This window comes from Gambusia affinis, linkage group LG05 (assembly GCF_019740435.1).
Source record: "Gambusia affinis linkage group LG05, SWU_Gaff_1.0, whole genome shotgun sequence".
Classification (NCBI taxonomy): Eukaryota; Metazoa; Chordata; class Actinopteri; order Cyprinodontiformes; family Poeciliidae; genus Gambusia; species Gambusia affinis.
In genome coordinates, this window is record NC_057872.1 from 2,780,861 (window position 1) to 2,801,490 (window position 20,630).

Consider the following 20,630-nt stretch of genomic DNA (forward strand, 5'->3'; position numbering starts at 1 on the left):
TTTCTGTAGTTTGAGCTGGGAGAAGGCAGAGGAGTTCAATTTTTTTCAAATTGGAAGAGTAAAGAGTGTCTAGCAAGGCAAACTGATGCAATGCACAGAACTAGCTTTGAAACCAGACTGCATCTTAGAATTCTTGTTGAGTGTTGACGTTCCTAAGTCTCCATTGGTGTGTGTTCCATCCATTCTCTAATGCCATGACCTGTCAGTATATCAAGATTATGTTGAATAATGAGCCTCAGAGCATCACTTCCTGCCCTCCATAATGCAGCAGAGCTACTGCCAACATATTGGACGGCTGCTGTTCCATGTTATGATCTCTATAACGGCTCCTAATGTGATCTCAGTGCTGTTAAGACGGACTAATCATTCCTATGAGAGCAGCCGAAACTTGGCACTTCAAGGCTCACAACCAGATGTCTAAAACCAGCTACTGTCTTGTTGCTTTTAGATGCATCTCTTTTCCACAACCCCTGAACTTAATGAATGACTCATTAGCAGGCCTCTACAGAGCTGGAAGAGTAACTGGACCCCAAATTAACTATTTTTTTCTTTCTAAAGTCAATACACTGGCTCCCTGGAGCTCAGCGAATAGACTTTAAAATACTGTTGTTAGTTTATAAACTGAAAGGTTTAGCACCACAATACATAAAAGATCTGCTGTTGTCGTATCAACCTTCCAGACCGCTCATATTTTCTGGTTCTGGTTCTGCTCTGCATCAGAACCAGAACCAAACAGGGAGAAGCAGCATTCAGCTTCTATGCACCACAAATCTGGAACAAACTGCAGAACAGCCCAAACACTGAGTTCATTTGTTTAAAGCTGCCGCTGAACCATAATAAGTGGAACATTGATCAACATATGATGTGTATTGATGATTTTGATGGTGACCAAGTATAATGTTTGTCACTAGTTTTGCAATTGGTTACTGGTGTTTTAATAACTTTTTAAAATGTTTCTATGATGCAAAGCATTTTGAACTGCCTTATTGCGGAATGTGCCATACAAATAAACTTGACGCTCATGGCCACGTCCCCTCAGTGCCTCTTTGCCCCTCACACTTTGGTGGAGTTTTCCAGAAATTACCGGGGGGCGCTGCTGTACGTTTGAAGAACTGCTGATGAGGGAGTGTAAGTTTGTGGTAACACGGATACATGTTGCAGGATAGTTGCTCTGGACGGCTGGGTTTGAGCAAACTGATAAACTCCTTTCTTACTCTGCTTTCATTTTAATGCACAAAGTGCTCAGCTTAACTTGAAGAGCTGTGAGACTCCAGTGTGAGTGGAGGAAATGCTCCCATGTTGTTGCTCCCCCCCCCAGAAGACATCTGCTTGGACCTGAAACAAAGCCCCTAACAGCGCAGGGCTTGCTTCTAAGCCAACTGGTAAAAAAGCGCCTCATCACCTCCACTGTCTGTGTAACTCCTGTGAAAAAGAGCCGCATTCACCCCTTCTTCTTTCCCCGTGCTTCCACACAAATCTTTGCCGTTTCTCACAAATCCTATTCAGTTTGCATAAAGCAATCTGAAGGGAGATAAATGTAACATTTGGCTCCCTGTCAAAGTGGAGGGGCGGAGCAAGCCCAGGCAGTTATGTTGCCACGGCTGCGCTCATGATTTGTCGCCATTTCACAGCAGCTAGGGCAGCTATTTGGGTAAAATTATGAGGCTATTGATTGCAGTTTCTGTTTCACAGAGAGCAGCAGAGCAGGACCAGATGCTGGCTGGAAGAGCAGAGCACTCCTACTTTATTAGCTAACAGTGTGTAACCTGCGCCACCTCCTCCTCATCTGCTGGAGCATATGTCTTGGTCTGCTAACTCATTTTTCTTTTGTGGTTTTACTTGCTTGGGTACATGAGCAATGTCTGCCTTCATTCTGTCTTTGATTACACTTGCATTTAAACTTTGGTCATTTGCCAAAGCAAAAGTGAACACAAAACACTTAGCAAAGGCACCTGTAATGAGAAGTATGATTTTTAGAGTTGTTCAGTTAATGACAAGAAACCATCAGTGCTTATAAATTTTCAACTCACACTTGCAGGAATTATTATGTTTTATATATCCACAGGCTTTTATTTTATCAGCACAGAAATTCACCAAATGAGCCACTGAAACTGAACTCGTCTCTTTTTAAAATTTGCTAGATTTATTTTTTTCTTTCAAGTTTTATGACACAACTTCCTTTAACCTCATTTGATCAAATTTTGAACATGTGGGAGCATATTGTTTTGAGAAATACAAATACTTATTAAGCCCTTCATTTGTTTCAGTAAATATGTTAACAGTTGTTATCAATTTTTTTTGCATGGTGATTTTTTTTTTTTTACAAGTGTTTTCCCAAACTTTAGTTTGTAATGGTACAGCTCAAAATATTTGAAAATAAGAAAAATATCTAATATTTTCATTTCATTTCTCATCACACAGAGTGAAATACTTCAAGCATTGTTGCTTTCACTGTGTTTTACATGAACATAAGCTCAAATTTGTACCAATGAATCTAATGGTAAGTTAGCATAAAACAATTTACAATCCATACAAAGTGCTGTCCCAAAATCAGTAACTGTCATTCTCTAAAGCCTGGTGTAACTGCTGTCTGTTTGTCCTCCGTATAAAAGTGCATAAACATCAGGGTCTTGTCAGGTCTGTAGTGTATTCTCTGTACGTTTTGTCTCTGAAGTGCCTGGTGGATTTTGAAGGGAACATTTGGGGTTGTTTTCACTGGGAGATGCTGATGCTAGTTGAGTCACAGGATTCTGTTGCAAAATCATTTTCTGTAAAGCCAAATTTTAGAGAATTTTTTTCTAAACTTTCTCTAAACTCTATGAAAAATGTGAAAATACAAATTGACCTATAATTTTAAAGACATAAAATAAAATTTAATTAAATTAAATAAAAGACTACTCTCACGTCTTTGGATGAGAACAGCCATTGTTTTCAGTGTTTGTAGAGAGTCCACATTTTTCTTATGTCTCACCTCACTTTTCACATATCCCCCTTTTTGTTGCTAGAAGCTTTAAATATCTGCCAGTACAGCTAGCTATCATGTTTTGATTGCTTTTTTGTCCAAAAGGTTTATTGAGGCTGAAATCGCATGCAGACACAAACGGCTGATGTTGTTGCTCAGAAAGACCTCCAACCCGGCCCCAACCTGGAGCACTTTCAGCACTGGACTGGGTCTCTGCTTAGACCAGCAGGGAGGCAGACAGGCAGCCACGCTCCGTCAGTGTCAGATGCTGAAACCTAATTGTCTGAATCCTCCCACATATTGCATAACATGCAGTAACAGAGCTGCAGCAGCTGCAGTAATTACCCTGTTAACCCTGATGTGTCTTTCCTTCTTAAATAGGAAATTGCTCACAGAAAAACCCAGGAAGACAGTCCTTCAATGATCATGCTTAAAACTGAGACTTCATACTCTTTTCCCAGTGCATTTGGAGACTTTCTCTCATTCCGTTCTGTCTGTGTACTCGTAGCTCTCTGCTCTGTTTTCAGATGTGAGCCCAAGCCCCAAAGCTTCAGCAACCTGATCCCTGCAGCGTCCCTGCAAACCTTTCCTCAGAACATCTCTGGGATGATGTTACAGTGACTGGCTGTTTCTACTAAATGCTACCACTGTGGTTCATTCTGTGGTTTTACTTGCTTTAAAGATAATATTAAAGATAAAACAAAATGGCAGCAAACAAAATGACAGATTGATGTACCATGTAAAAAACACATAATTTCTTAATTGTGGTGTTTTCATTAAAAAAGAAACGCTATTAAAATTACATGTGAATACGTTTGTTCACACGATAAGCCATGAAAAAACATTGTTCTCCAGCTACATGCTGAAATGGTACTGGGCGCCATATTAGCTCATCAAACTTGCGCCCACCCATTTCTCTTCTTCCCCACACTGACAAGAAGTGTAGGAAATGTGGGAATTTGTCGGGAGAAATCCAGGGAGTTGGTTTGCCTGAAATGAAAATCTCAAAAGACCACAAACGGCACAGAGTCCATGCGGCTTCATAACAGGCGAACAGTACGCCCACCTCTGTGGGATCCTAGTTTCTAATCTCTCACACTGACGGCGGTAGTGTGTTATGCTCTCACCACAACCAACAACTAACAGTTTGAAAACAGGATAAGATGGAATAAATGGGGATTGGAGACATTTCTTGTGTGCTTTAGCACTAAATTGTTAGCTAGCTTGTTGGAGTGTGGGAGGGTGGAATCTGGGACTCACTGAATCACGACACACTGTTTTAAAAATAACATACAGAAATAAACCAGTTTTATTAATGTGGCCAAAAAATCCACACATTTTTTTCGAAATTAGCATGTTTCCATTTAGTGAGTATATTTTCAAAATGTCTAATTTTGCAATTATATAGTCAGTGAAAATGCGGCTAACGATCCCTAATCTTTCTCTGTGCAGTTTAGAATGAGCAGCTTACATGTCAATAACTGTGTTTGCATTGATTATAAAATTGTGCAACTTGGAATTATGAAAATAATTTAACTCAATGGAAATATGTTCATTTTGAAAATGAAAAGTTTTGCTGTATTAAGATGTAGTTTTTCAGCCGTGTCAGAATTGGTGTATTTTGTAAAAATGTGCTGGAAACACTTTCTCCTTGCTTCACACAAGACACACTAGTTTGTACACAGCAGTAACACTGCTAAGCTAAGCCGGCTCCACCTGCGTTCTCCCAGCAAAGGAAAACATTTTGTCACACCAGGCAGCTGGATGTTACTACTGGCAAAAACGATGAAGAAGACGACAGGAAATAGGAGCATGATAGTCTCCTTTTGTTTCTTTTGGTCAATGTGCAGCTGGCTCCACCAGAGCATCACACAGGTCATAGAAAGTTTTGAGTCATTGCTCAAGTGTTGAATCCATAGCTCTTCTGTAAAATCATCAATAACAATTTCCAGGAAACGCCGTATACAACATCACTCCCACATATAAAGGGCTTGTCACTCCAACATCTGAATAAGACACCGACGTCCCCTCTGATTGGTGGATGACGAGCGCTATCGGAATTACGGCTGGATTATGAATACGTCTTATGTAAATGTTTACATCTGTCACCTCAATGATTTTTCATGATTTATTACATAAACAAAGTTATTCATTTGATTTAAATTGCACTTCTGCCTCAATGGAAACACAGCAATTGTAAAATTGTATTTTGCCAACATCAGCAGAATACTGAAAAAGTTTTGAATGCATTTCCAATGGAAACTCAGCTGTTTATGTTCTTGGGCCAGGGGAAGAAGTTGGAGTACCCGGAGAAAACCCACACATGCTCAGAGAGACAACACCAACTCTACAGAGTAAGGGTCATGGCCAGGTTTCAATCCAGACTCTTCTTGCCTCTTCTGAGGAAAGCTTTAAGCTAAAGCTAAAGTGAAGCCACAGAGACGAGACAGATGCTCTTTGGCCTAGCATAAGTGCTGTACTACATCTGATGGAGCTATTACACCCAATAAATTCTATTAGCTGCATGATATAATCAGCTTTGAATTGCATATTGATTGGCACATCGACAGTGATGGTAGGTGCTTTTACTCTAGCAGCAAAAAGATGGTAGTAAAACCTATTTTCCAATAAGTATTATTACACTATAAGCCCCTGAACCCTTCTAATATTACATACGCGCACACATTTCCCCTTCTAGTAATGCATCTATTTCCTCTCATCCAAGTGCTGTTCTATTATTTGGGGTGTGTCCTTCCATCTTATTGTCTAGCAGGGCTCTTGAAGAGTGGGGGTGGGGGGTTCCCATCCTACTCAACAGAGAAGCTGTCCAGCTAGCACTCTCCCTCATTACCCTCATGCTTCTTCTTCCTGAAAATGCACTTTTAAAGCACCTTAATTGCATTGGGAGATAACCCCGTGGGCGTGAGACAGGAAGCCTTGGCCATATAGAACTTTAAGAGGCGGGATGGGTGGAGAGTGTGTGTTTCTGCGTGTGCGTTTATCTGGTGCTCTTTGTGTCAAATCAATGGCCCATCCAGAGGCTAATGCAGCTCTGGGCAACTCCTCAGGAAGCATTAAGACTATTAGTGCAGGCCTGGCAGGAATACTCATTCACATACACACACTTTCTTTTCTGTCTGCAATGCTTGCACACTGATGAATTACCATTATATGAAGATGCAGCAGGTTGGAAGCTGGTTCTCTGTTAGAGTTCAGCCTCATCTGTTCATGCATGCTCTTGTTAAGTGTGTGTGTGTGTGTGTGTGCGTGTGTGTGTGTGTGTGTGTGTGTGTGTATCTCTCTTTATGTAGCCTATCAAAGTGCAGCCAGGGCAGCGAAGCCAAAGCTCAGCAAGGCAACAAGACCTGCGTCTGCAGGGACCACACCCCCAGCAGGGAGGAAGCCAAGGGTCTATCGCAGCAATTCTGCTTCAGAATGGTTAGAACTATTGAGGGTGTGGGGGAATTCTGCATAGATACACAGATATTCTGAGAACTGCATAAAATGTTTGCCAGTTGTAAAGGATTCTTCACACCATTAACACTGATCAGTTAATTAATGCAGAGAGCTGCTACTTACCTTGATGAATCTCTCACAGCGACTGAGGCAGTTTGACCAGTTGTTCTTTCTCTTTTTTGCTGATGGTGTTTGCTAATAACAAAACAGACTGACAACAAACACCAGCTCTACTGCTTTATACCAATGGCTATTAGACAGCTTTTAGAGTGCTGCCCATATACAAAACTATGGCAAACAAAAACCATAAAACTAACATTAACAAATTACAACAGCTAAAGCATAATTCATATTTGACGCTTCTTCGAGGTCTGCGTGGCGCTGTGCGGTCGAATTACATAATTTCAGCTACATGACCTCATCATTATATTATAGAATTAAAATTAATTTTACCTCATTCATTGAGTCCAACACTGGTTTTATTTTGGTCCCTGCCGTCCCCGTGCTTCCTCTGAAATATCTCCAGGAGTTTGGTTTTGTGCCCGTCTAATCTGGACTAAAAGGTTTGTTCAAGATAAATTGTGGTTATTTGTTTAAACTCCTCTTTGATCTGAAATTAGAGCTACAAACACTAAATCATGTCTCTCCCATCTCCATCTCTTGTGGTGGCCACTGTCAATGTTTCACAATTAGTTTCCAGCTGTTGGAGAACTACTTCTTCATGGAACATTTGTTTTCCAGAAAGACAACGAATCAAAGCATCAAATCAAAGAAAGAACACAGAAATGGTTTGAAGCCAAGGGTGGATTTTCTGGAGTGGTCCAGTCAAAGCAAACTGTAACTAATAGACAATTTGACTTGGAAAGTGCTGTTCCCAGCTGATTCCCATTATACCTGACAGAGCTGGAAAAGTTTAGCTGGACACTTTGCAATGTGTGACTTTTGAAAATGAACACATTATTACTATGTGGTAGTTGGATTACATTAAACACCTACAACAATCCAACTAACTAACAATTACACAGAGTGACAACTAGTTTCGTTTCATAATGAGTCTTAAAAGACCATTTGAACCCTAAAACATTGTACGCTGCCTGTGAATAAAAGTGCATGCAACTATAAAACCATATCCATGTGAATTATTAACAATTATTGTCATTTGAAAAAGAGACTAAAATGACATCAAATCTAAATGACGTCTCCTCAAACCAGAAACAATGACGAAGAGAAAAATGAGAGAAAAATGAAGAAAAAAGTTCTTTAAAACAAAGATCTCTGTTGAAGTGGCTGCATCCTTTCTGCCTACCTCACCATGTTAGCTACAACCTGTACAGTTGTTTCATAGGTTTTCTAAATATCACAATATCAAACTTGCCACTGTTTCTGGCATGAGAACCAGGACAATACACACAATGGCAATGAGCATGTTATTTATGGAATAAGAGGCTGTGGAAGGATTTCATTATGTTGACATATCTTTCTGTATAGCTGCCTGTGTCAAAAGTAACATCCTGTGGAGTGAGATGGGACTCCCCTTGTTGTCATAGTGACCATACTAGTGTAGGGGGCCTCTCAGTGCGCCTCACCTGAGCATTTCCAGTCTAACGATTAACATCATAATTACAGCCAGGGAGAAATCACCATGGAGACCTGTCTATACGTGGGCGTGTCACCTTGGGTGCCTTGCTTGGCAGACATGAAAATGGGTGACTCCACTGCTCTATGCGTATGCTGTGTCTTTGAAATCATGTATTATGGATTTTCGCCTAGAGTTGTACACCATTTTCAGCTATGCAGGTGGAATGATCACTTTACATCCTCATGACAGACAACCTGCCTGAGCTGTGTGCTCATTTCCTGTTGAGAAATAGAGGTGTAAGTCTTCATGTTCCCCGTGGAACACAACGGCCAATAGTTTTGTTAACTGGTTTGTTGTTTCACTTTCAAAGAAATTCTACAATCTTCCTCTACTGCCCAAAAGTAGAAGATCTCTGCTTGTGGTAGTTCTTCCTTCACTGTTTCCAGACATAACCTTGAGAGGCCATCGCCATTCCCATAAAACTCAGGTTTCTTGTAATTTATTTCATGGGTATGTGCTGACAACAGCAGCAACCATCTTTGCATTCGGTTTGTGGCAAATGGTGGAATGCCTCTAATAAGCATGAAGACTGTGGCAAGAGGACAAAGAATGGGCCATCCGAAGAATAAACTTTGTCTCAAAAAGATACCGGTGGGACTTCCGCACACCCAACACAATTCCAAGTTTGTCCTATTCACTATGGACATGAACTCAGTTTTCATTCCAAATGTGCACAAAACTTTGTCAATATTCCGCTAATATCGTAAAAACACAACGCAACGTAAACACAATCTCAATCACAAGTGAGTAAGTTTGTTCACACGATAAGTCAGTACAAACATACCACAAAATGGTCCTCCATTTTGTGGTATGGATTGCCACAAAATCTGCTTCATTCCCTCAAGTTGAGACCCATTTAGGGCACATTTTTGCACACACCTACATGAATGAAACAGTGTGAGAGCAGCTTATCTGGCTGAAAACAGCTGTACTGCATATTTCGGAAAGCACAACAGATTGTGCAGCACTGAAGTGCAATGGGCTTCAGCATTTATAAATCTAGTCTCAAGTTTTCCAGCTAGACAACATCTGATAATGCAGTATGTGTTGGTGTGCTAACTAAGTCACATAGGGTCGGGAATGGTCTTCCTGAAGGCGGCACAGTGTGAAAGATACGGGGGTGGCACTGTCTCAGAGGCTGTCTGAGGTCTAAGATGGAGGGAGGGACAGACCGACCAGCGGATACTGCTATATACACATAGAGGGGTCAGAAATAGAGAGGGAGAGTGAAGAGAGATCGGAGAGAGGAGAGGAGGGAGATAAGCTCCATCAGAAGGTGGAAAAGATAACAGCAGATAGAGAAAGCATGACAGAGGCCCAAAAGCAAGGGAACATGACAGACACCGGAAGAGAACAACAGAGATACAGAAAAGGCGAGAGGATGAATTTCATACATTTGGTTCAGGCTTCAAACCATGGCGGTTTCCTAGCAACATAAACAAGAAGAGCCTGGCCTGGGCTGGTTTGTGCTTCAGTGAAAACATCCTTTTCCAAAGCCTTTCTTCCTCTTCCTCAGTCCATCTCACTTATATCAAACATTGAACATTGTCCCAGTCAATTTCACTGAGCAGGATTCTCAAACACACATTCTTCTGCTTTGTTCAGTTGGGGCCATAAAATGTATGTGTTTGAATCAGCCAGTCCTCAAATATACAAACTTACATCAGCCCATGTAAAATACTGACCTCCAAAACCCATCAACTGTTTGTCATTAGGTTTAGGTGTTTGTGATAATGAATGATGAGTCTTCACCTTCTACTTCACCATCACTATATGGGATAAACTTATCTCTGTGGTTATGCTGCTGGAGGACATTTCAACTGTTAACTTTATGTTTTCTCAGTTTTTTTCTCTATAGAAGCTAGATCTGGTCTGATACCTTCCTAGTGAATAGTTATCAACGTGCTCGGCACATGGCAAAGAAAAATTAATGATTTCTAAAATGCACCTCTCCACCTACTGCCTTATTGGATCAACAGATTTTATTTTAAATCCATATTTACACCTAATGATGCACCGCCACAATCTGATTGAGCGGATGACCCAATCTGACAAACTCCAGCTCCAGTAATCAGGCCTGTGATTCATTAGTGGGTGCTGAAGTCAGACGAATGACTCACAGGTCTGGAGCGGCCCAACCCTGCCATGTAGTTCTTAAGGGTGTCATGTCAGAGGAAGGATGGCATCACTGTCTTCTTGCTGTGTATGTGTGTGTCCTGAGGTGTGCCTAAGGGTAATAGCTAGTTAATGCCACAGATCAGCCATCCAGCAAAGCCTCAGTGGGAGTGGAACATGTTCATGTCTAAACTGTCAACTGAGGGTTCCAGTATCAGAAAAAAATCCCGACTAAAAGTCTCTAAGGCTTCCTAGCATTTAGAAAAGCTTTTTACAGCCTACAGTCATCACTCTGAGTGGGGAAAGATGAGAAATACCTGCTGTATCCATTAACCTGCAAGCAGGAATGAAATAGGAAGATCTAAGCATCAGTGTTTGTGTTAACGTGGATATTTGGGTCCAAATAATGGAGCCTGTCAGATGTTTGTAGAGTTTTGAGACTGTTTCTCTGCTAACGAAACAAAAGCACAGGAGGATGACTGGACATTTATACTAGGACCTCTATATCTGAGCGTCCTCTAGTGGACATGTGGGGAATTAAAAATATCCTGGGCTGAACCCACCCATGAATAATTTATCTGGTACAGGATGGGAAAGTGAAAAGAAAAATGTTGAGAAAAGTTGGGATAAAAATTTTATTACATTTCAAAAATACTTTATGGATCCCAAAGAGAAAATGAATGTTGTTGTAACTCATATTAATTCAAAATTCTTCAAAGAGTTGTTGTAGATGGTAATGGCTGTGGGCAGGTAGATCTCCTAATCATCTGCTACTCTGTTAAAATAAAAACCTTAACTAGACAGCCATGAGAGAATAAAGAGTCTGTCAGTTTTCCATACAGTAAGTATGTAATAAAAACAATTCATCATGTTATCTATTAAATACAGATGGTGGAGTCTCTTTGCTCTTCTCAAAACAAAAATGGAGGACAACCTCAATGCAGAAAGCCTGATGTTACCTGAACAAATGCTTCAAACTGAAAGGATATGTCTTATAAGAACCAGCAGTAAACTTGTGGTTAGAGAGCTAAGAGTTCTGTTAGGAACATCTGAACCAATCAGGTCTCTTATGCATGATGGAGTTGATTATTACAGGCTTTAAATGTGCGAATGAGAATTTTAAATTCTACTCTGGATTTCACAGGGAGCCGATGAAGGAAAGCTAAAATATTCTACAACCGGATAGTAAAGATTTACACTAGTCCAGCCTTAAATGCATGGACTAGTTTTGCAGTCTCACTCTTGGACTGAATATTTCAAATTTTAGCAATATACCAGAAGTAAAAAAAGTAAATAATAGAAACTTGTTTAGTATGGGAATGAAATGACACACCATGGTCAGAAATAATAAGTTTTTTACTTTATTACTGGAGACTAATTTAATGCCATCCAGGTTATGACTCTGACTAAGCAGTTTCTTTTTCAATAACTCTGGTCCAAAAATCTGTTGTTTCTATTTAAAAGACAAAAATTTTGTCATCCAATTTTTTATGTTGTCAAGACATCCTTAAGATTTATCTAACTGATTGTATTTATCAAGATTTAGGAATAAATAATAATAATGTATCTTTCTAATGTGTTTTCAGTTCCTTTTTCGTATGACAAACACCCAGAGATTAACAGAAATAAAGCAGACAAAGCTGAGTCAAGCATTCAATTTATTCATATAAACCGAATAGAGAAAATAAAACAGCACAGTCCTTGCAGTATTGTCTAGAAAAAAATCTGTTTAGACTTATTTTATATTTAAAGTCTAAAGGCAGTATAGTATGTTACCTTCTGAAAGTGTTAAATTCTGGTTTCAAACAATCTTATGAAAAAGGAAAATCCAAGTTTTGAAACAAAAGGCCTAGAATACATATAGCTGGGTCTTTATAAAAACAAAGATTTCTGCCACATCTTTTTAAAAAATAAGTTTCCATTCACATAAACCTGCACTAATACGCCCATAAGCATTGTTTTAAACATGCCAAACCTATAGGGGGCAGTGTAGCGCAAAACTCAAACCTGTGTCAACCAATCACAATCCTTCAAATCGACCACGACTTCCTATTAGGAATTAAATATGCCGCCATTAAGTTAATTTGTGTGGACATAAATGGAGGTTGAACTACTTTTAAATGGCGTATTAGAATATAAAGTTAATAAAACAAAGACATTGTCGATTGAGAATCATGTGAAAGCAAGTGTGTAGACATACTGTCGCAAACCCTACATCTACAGTTATCCATCAACACACTCAAACACAAATATTAAGTTTTCTCAAAACTCTACTTCGGTCGGTGTTTTCATAATTGTTTTTAGTTGCATAAAACAGTTTTTGTGTGGATAAAAGCCAGAACGCATTGAGATATGTTGTTTTCCCAGATTTCTGGCTGTCTGTGTACTAAGCCAAATAAAGAAAATGACAAGATAGATCATTTCCTAATTGTGACGACCTTTATTAGACCTGTGAGAGATAGCTTATCCCAGGTTGTGCTCTGAAAACTGCTTTTTAATGTTAATTAGGCTGCAATAAAACAGCAGGAAGAACACAAGTACATTGCACTTTTTAAAATAGACCATTCCAAACATAAAAATTCAATATTTACAATACTCTCAGAAAAACATAAATGAGATGTGTTTTTAGAAAACACTAATTTCATCAAATATATGTAGTTATTCTACTAACAAAAAATTGTTATTCAACAGTTTTCCACTTTTTTAAATGTTTTATCAGCGTGACTGTTCATTCTGAACAGATTCAGACATTTCAGCTTAACTTGAGAATCTTTGAATTACAGAAAACCTTTGCTCCAGGAATTCCAGCTTCTCTGGACTTCAGCTTAATTCTGGATCAGAGGAGGAAGAAGAGGCCACTGAAAAGGCTCAGCACAGAAACATCAGTCAGAGCTGGAGTAAACATGTGAGTGTGACAGAAACAAACAAAAGCTGAGCACAAAAACAATGTTGTAGTGGAAGTAACTTCTTCACTCAACATCCCAGATGTATGCACATGTAGGATTTATGAATAAATGCTGAGTTAGAACAAAAATAAAAGAAAATGGAGTAATTTTCCCATTCTTATAAGACTTTAGAAGGTTGAGTGTGAAGATGTACGTGGACTTCAGTCAGATGATATGTTTGGAACAGATCCTTCTGCTCTCCAACCCGAAATGTATAGTGACACATTTCCATGTGGCGTTCACACCTAATTCAAATGAACCACCCAGTTCGGGTCTAATGGGATAATTGGGTCATACTGGGAATGCTGCAAAATAGCACCGATCAGATGAATGGCATCAGCTGGACTTTTTAGGGTTCTAAGAATACCACTGAGTCACTGGTCTGATGATTCTAATCATGTCTTTATATCTGAGTCATGCTCCTTTTTTTCCCTCTCTAAGACACTTGTTCCTTTTTTCTTAAGGAGGTCCCACAGCAGATCAAATTGAGATGTTAATGAGTCATGCTCTCCTTTTGCTCGGCAGTTTCACATCTAGAACCTCCCTGTTCTCAGTCCACTTTTTCACACACCTGCAAGACTTTGTTATTGAAGTCATCCGGCTGGTCGGCGAAGACATAGTGTCCAGCTCCACGCATGGTCTGCAGGAACAGAAAGGAAGCAGGCAGATAGAGACTGGTCAAAAAACAACGTGTTGAGGAAGACTGGTAGCCAAATACAGCAACTCGACATGCAGTCACGGAAAAAAAACAACTACGATTCCAGAACTTGGTGTAACAGGAGGGCACATATTGAAGTTTTCTGGCTGATAACCGATTCTGATTTTAGCTGACACAAATTATTTTAATAACGTAATAAGTTCACAACACACCATCAATGTTCTAATATCTAAGGGAGATCATAAAAAAATGCTAAATATAGTGACCAAGTTGCTCAGTTGGGAACAGTGATGTGAATATTGTTAATAGAAGAAACAAAAGATAAAACGAACATATAAAAAAACTAACCTACATACAAGAAATACATTAAATTTAAGTATATAAATAGATAAATTGTCATTCATACTGAAATGGTGCACATTGATCCTGTTCTGTGTTGCAGCAATGCTCCTGTGTTGTGGTACAATGTACACTTTTCACACTCCTTATACCAAGATACTGCCACCAGTGTACTGGAGGACAATGTACATTAACTCACAATAACCTCCACGTGAGAGTTTGTCCTCATCTCTTTGATGGAGGCGGCTGAGCTGCTGTCTATGCTGGAGCGGGAGCCGTAGATGATGGAGATGGGGATGTCAAGATGCAGCTGGTCTAACCTCTGCAGCATGGGCCTCTTAGCCCAACCGTACAAACCCGTCATGCTCTTAAAAGCAGTCTCTCCGCTGTGGGTGTACAAAAGTTTGGATAAGTGATGTGGGTTGGTGTAGGTGGTGTTAGGCAGGAGCAGGGGGAGGCAGACCTGGGAGACTGGACATTCAGGTGGTAGATGTACTCTGACACGGTGTTGTCTGAGAACATGGAGGAGAACTTCTTCTTGAAGTCGGGTCTCAGTGTCTGAACCAGAGTAGGACCTACAGAGACACCATCAGCCTCAGCTATAACATCACTGCTGTAACCTCATCTCTTCATTCCCTTTGCAGTTAATGCCAGAGTTGGAATCCCAGCATAACGTGCATTGGACTCTTACCGAGGGGTCCGACCAGCCTCAGGCCGGCCAGTGGGTTGAAGGGACTGAACATCGCTCCGAGAGCTTTGATCCAAACCGGAATGGGGCGGTCTGCTTCCACCATCTCCTGAACTTCAGGAAAACCCCACGGCTCCACCAGTACCAGGTGTTTCACCCTGTATTGGGCGGAAATGATCAGCTTAACATGGACTCGGGCCGTCAATTCCATTCAAACAAGTAAAGAGGTGGCATTCTGCTAACACATTGATGCTCAACATTATGCTAACAAACAACCTGTCAATGTAATTCTGTGCATGGAGTGAAAACAGGCTTGGTGCATATTTGACACCAACATGTTCACTGAGGTGTGTAGAGAGGTGTGTCGCTACCAGCTTTAAAGGAACAGTATTTTATTTTATTTTTTTCCATTTTTTTCTCCGGAGAGTTTTTGCGGCGCTAGTGACTCGTATTTTTGTGACAGTAGGTAGACAGGAAAGCGGGCGAGGAGAGGGGGGAAGACATGTGGCAAAGGTCGCCGGGAACGGAAGTCGAACCCGTGACGTCCGCGTCGAGGACTAAGGCCTCCAAACGTGGGGGGTGCTAACCCCCTGCACCACCACAGCATGCCCCTAAAGGAAGAGTATCATGCGTTTTCCAGCCAAATAGTTTAATTTAATGACACAATCAAGTGACTATGCTACCTTTAGCTGATGTAAAAATTATATGTATCCAAAAGTTAACTTGTTAAGTTCATGTTTGGACACACTTTCAATTAGAAAGTGTGTCCAAACTTTTGGTCTGTACTGTATATATATATATCAAATACAACTTAAAAAAATTGACATTGTAATATAATGCCTTGATATTGGGCCTTTCTGAAACTCCACCCTCAGGGACATATCACAACATGGCCTCTCTATTAACCCTTTAACAAAGTTTCTGAGAAGTAGCTTCTATAATGAGCTTGGCAGGTGCACAGTTCAACCAAGTGTTTGCTAATTGCTGCCTGCTAGTCTGAAGGATCTGAGTGTGGGAGGGCTGGAAGAGGGGTGCTCTGTGCAAAGATTGGCGCAATGTCTTGAAGGCGGGGCTAGGTCCACCCAAGCGTTTTGCACAGCTGAATGGTTGCCATGGAAAATTAGTTGTAACTTTGTATTTGATGATGAAATAACATAATAGCATAATGTGAAACTCCAAAAAGTCAATTTTATTTCATACTGTCCCTTTAACATCTACTCTGAAATGTTTTCATGTCTCTCCAAAGCATCCAGAACTCAGATAGGATGGAGAATGTCTGTCATTATCAGCTTTCAAGTCTTACTACAAATTCTCAGTTGGATTTATTTGTAAGTTTTTCCTTCCAGTTCAGAATTAGAAAATACTCAGTGTTTGTTTTATACAGTAAAGCACATTATCACTTAGGATTGAATCAGGACAGAACATGGAAGAGTATGAAACCTTTCAGAATGTTAGCTCAGAAACTAAAACACTTCAGGAAGATAACAGAACAGATTTCATCTGAACTCACCTGCCTGGATATTTAATAGCATAGGACACAGCCAGGAATCCTCCCAGATTGTGACCCAGGATTATCATGGACTCCACACCCACTTTGGCCCTCCACTGTTCAACAGACTCTACAAACTGAGCTTCTGCTTCCAGAGGGTCGGTGGAGAAGACAGGCCTTGTGCTCTGGCCAAAGCCCAGCAGGTCCACAGCGTAGACCGGCCGATCCTGTGAGAGAGCTTCCATGTTCTGAGCCCACAGACCCACACCACCTCCAAACCCGTGCAGCAGGACCATGGGGGTTTTATTCTTTACACCGTCACTGCAAAAAGCCAGCGTCCACAACATGTTGCCACAGGAGACGGGGACGAACTGCTTGGTAAATGCAGTTCTGATACCTGACAAGAACAAAAGGAGCCATGCGACAGAGAAGGAAAAATGATTAGAGGATCAAATGTAGAATAATCCCAACAACGATGGACTAGACTTCTTGGTAGAGTGGGTGAGTAATTCGACATGCAAATAGGAGCTCTGATGCTCCTTAGCCTGTTGCAATAAGCAATTAATCACTTCGTTGCATGATAAGTAAAAGAGAGCTTGATCAATTCCATTGTGACTTCATATCTTTTGAAAGGCAATTTTGCTTGTACTTTTATTTTATTCATGTTTCAGGTCTGTAGAGTTTTTTCTCCCTTTTTATTAATTATTTTTGGTTGCCATGTTTTACTTTGGATATTGAAAATGTCTTCCAGTTGTAATGTGGCGTGTTTTGTACAAAATCAAAGTCTATTAGACTTTAAGAGGGTGATCTTGCATTATTATGACTTGAAAATAGTCTCAAAACAACATTGTTATCAGTTATCGCAATAATTCCTGTTACAATTTATCGTCCAGTAAAATTTGTGATCATGGCAGGCCTAGATGCTACAGATAGAGGTCTTATGAGAGGAAGGTATAAAAACACCGTCTGTTTCTATGGTCAGATTCTAACAGGAACAGTCTTTAATCAGCTTTAGGTCCATAAGGATCAACTCTGCACAGATATCTGGCACACAGACATAAAGCTGGAGTTTAGCGAAGAGAAAGAAAACGAAAGTGCCATCCTTGTTATGTGTTCATGTTCCCAGGGCAGTGATTGGCTAAGAAAACAAAGACAGCTCTGATCCTTACAGCTCAGCATCCTGTCCTCTGCAGCCTTCAGCTGGCTCTGAGAGGTGGGACACCATGATGGCAGCCAGCCAGGGATCCAGCACCACCTGCAAACACATAGAGGAAAACTTTACTATATGTGTAATATCCTGTTTTTATGACTCAATATCAGTTTTAGTGAAATGACATTAAGTTGTTCTGCTGGTGCCTGGGTGAAAGGGTTTTCTGATGCAGACCTTTGTTCAGTCTTGAATTCATGCAGCAGGAGAATCAACAATCTGACTGAACTAAACAGATTTCTAAGAGGAACAAGTTTGAAATTCCCTCTGTCACAATATGCAAAGATGTGAAGCAAAAACATCTAACAGAGAAGGGAAATGTAGAAAGTACTGCACTGTTCCTTTTTAAGACAGTTTCACATCCTCATCAGTGTATTGTACTTTGTATGATTGGATGTTTTCATGAAAACGGTTTTAATGACCACTGTGTAACACCTGTTCAATTGTTAAGTCAAGTCAGGTTTATTAGTATAGCTCAAGTCAATTCAAAGTGCTTTCCACAATAAAAACACAAACAAACAAAAAACCTATTGAATTGCATTGGCAAAATAAAGACATGTTATGAAGAGTTGGAATTAAGACTAAAACGAATGATGTTGCAGTTGCTATTAATCAAAGGCAAATATAAACAAATGGGGTCGTGGTCTTGATTTAAAGGAACTCGAGGGAACTTTATCTGGAAGTTTGTTCCAGATTTGTGGTGCATAGAGGCTGAATGCTGCTTCCCCATGTTTGGTTCTGGTTCTGAGGATGCAGAGCAGAGCCAGAACCAGAACCAGAACCAGAAGACCTGAGAGGTCTGAAAGGATGATAAGACACCAGCAGATCTTTAATATATTGTGGTACTAAGCTGTTCAGTGATTTATAAACTAACAACAGTATTTTAAAATCTATTCTCTCAGGGGAAAAACTCTAGAACTGGGTGATGTGCTTTTTCTTCCTGGTTTTAGTCAGAGCGCCAGCAGCAGCATTCTGGATCAGCTGCAGCTGGAGGTTTGATTTCTTTAGGCAGACCTGTGAAGACACTGTTAATGTGGCTAAAGATAAACACATGGATGAGTTTCTGTAGATCTTGCTGAGACATTAGTCCTTTCATCCTGGAAATGTTCTTCAGGTGATAGAAGGCCAACTTTGTAACTGTCTTTATGAGGCTCTGAAGGTTCAGGTCTGACTCCATTACTACACCCAAAAGCATGATTAATATAGACCTGCACCAATTCCAGTGGCTGTGGAAGGAGCCTGTGGCAGCTGCAGAAATTAGGAATTACCTTATGGTGGTATCCACGTAGCTCCAAACGCTGCTGGCCAGACTGGGAAGTCCAGTTACAGATAACGCTCTCTGCACAATCCTGCAGAGAAGAAGAGGTGGAGAAGGGGAGAGATCACTGAGCAGGTACAGGAACACTGGGAACAACATGAGTTAAGATCAGGTTCCTACTATAAATGAGTTCTTAAAGATAAGAAGGGGTGCACCGATAAATCAGCTAGTCCATAAATATGCCCAGATTTTTACAATTTTGGAAGATCTGTGATCACCAAAACTTACATGACTAAGTTATCTACCTCTGCAAAAGTCAGAAAATCAGCCGCTGTCCCCATTTGCTCTGCTGTGAGAGAGAACTGACTGACAGACTCACTCACCAGATCACGTCTGAACAAGAGCAAGTAGCAACAGTCAATACTGTGGACTTTCCAGCAAAATGACTCTCTGTGTCACGAGGCTGGCGTGATAAAGTGGCTAAAAGATCAGAACATTACTCAGAAAATGTGGGACCAACTCCAAGATCTAAAGAAAACAAGAATGGGTCTGTGGCTATCTTACAGGATTGGTTCCACAAGTTCATATCTAGCATGCTGGAGAGAATTCTGAAAATCAGAAAGAGCAAGGAACAATAGTAGAAATATTCACTTTTTATGTAAGTTATATAGGACAGTTATTAATTAGTAATTAAGTTAATTGCATGAAATCAGCAGCTATCACTTTAATTTGCCAACGATAATGGTTTTCTTTGTGCATGTTCTGGAGACTGGATTTGCTCACCAGAAACAACTGATAGAAAAAACACAATAGACTTTTTTTTACTCTAAAACAAAACAAAAGGATTAAAAGCAAAGTACCACCTGTTTTTCAGATGAGTCAAAATGTACAATTTTGGCCGTTGGATTATTATTATTATTATTATTATTATTATTATTATTATTATTATTTTATGTTTAAACTAAAAATAAGAATCACCTGCATGCATGTAGCCTGTTCTCTTCAGAGTAACAGTCAAACCACCTCAGGTTATTTTGAATAGTTTCTCTACATATCTAATATAGCTAAATGAATACCGCTAAAATTATGATTGGCTCTGACAAGAGCTTAAAGTAAAAATGTTATGCCTGTCGATAACACCATTACTATTTACGCTCAGTGACGTCAGGGTTAACCACAAAGGGAGCGCGCAAGTTGTATGTTGATAGAATCTAAGGGAACGAGCCGATTTATTCTGGTTTTAAATACAAAAACTAAATATAATTTTAGTTTGATGGTGTTTGTTTTCCACCGTTAAAAAATCGTCTTTTCAATTTCATGTTTTGTATTTTAACCAAAAAATAACATATTTTTTTGTAGTTATTCTTTACTGGTTTATTATAATATTTATAACAGTAACAAAAACAGGCAAATGCATTGCATGAACCGGACCCGGTGGCCGACAACCTGTGAAGTAAACCTTCAGAGGTGGACTGAGAGTTCTGGTCCATGATAAACAGGTCAATGACCGCCAGAGGGGGGGGGGGGGGCGACTGAGGGCTCCAGCTGGAACTCTTCACCTGAACTCTTCAGGTTTAATTTGTGTGGTTTTTTTTTTGATTTTTTTATCGCAACAAGCAGAACTTTAAAACAGAACCGCACGGAAACTTTCAGAGCGGTTCGGAAAAACATGTTAATCAAATTAGAACATTCTGCACTGACAGCAGGAACTTACCCACTTCTAGCCGTCTCCTCCAGCTCAGCCATACTGTAGTTGCTGTCACGTGACTCTCACCGACACTGACGTACCTTAGTCAGACTGTGGCCGTTAGATTTGTCGGTCGGAATAACTCCGCCGGGCGGCCATACAGCCTCCTCTTCTCTTTGTAATTAGC

General features: G+C 40.2%; 1 protein-coding gene across 1 annotated transcript; it reads right to left on the minus strand.

The window, feature by feature from the left end:
- Positions 1-11,813: 11,813 nt before the first annotated feature.
- abhd5a (abhydrolase domain containing 5a) lies at positions 11,814-20,579 on the minus strand. Its single transcript, XM_044118262.1, has 8 exons — positions 20,471-20,579; positions 18,767-18,847; positions 17,461-17,546; positions 16,313-16,688; positions 14,806-14,960; positions 14,578-14,689; positions 14,314-14,500; positions 11,814-13,757 (listed from the first exon to the last, which is right to left on the minus strand). The coding sequence occupies exons 1-8, from the start codon at positions 20,500-20,502 to the stop codon at positions 13,668-13,670; spliced, it is 1,119 nt and encodes a 372-aa protein (XP_043974197.1). The 5' UTR covers positions 20,503-20,579; the 3' UTR covers positions 11,814-13,667.
- Positions 20,580-20,630: the final 51 nt, after the last annotated feature.

What these genes read in the sequence shown, in the direction of transcription:
- abhd5a (XM_044118262.1), bottom strand. Translation starts at nt 20,502, where the DNA reads ATGGCTGAGCTGGAGGAGACGGCTAGAAGTGG. An exon ending in TACGTGGATACCACCATAAG is followed by an intron (nt 17,547 to 18,766) that starts GTAATTCCTAAT and finishes ATGTGTTTGCAG; the next exon opens with GTGGTGCTGGATCCCTGGCT. An exon ending in CTGAATGTCCAGTCTCCCAG is followed by an intron (nt 14,501 to 14,577) that starts GTCTGCCTCCCC and finishes GTACACCCACAG; the next exon opens with CGGAGAGACTGCTTTTAAGA.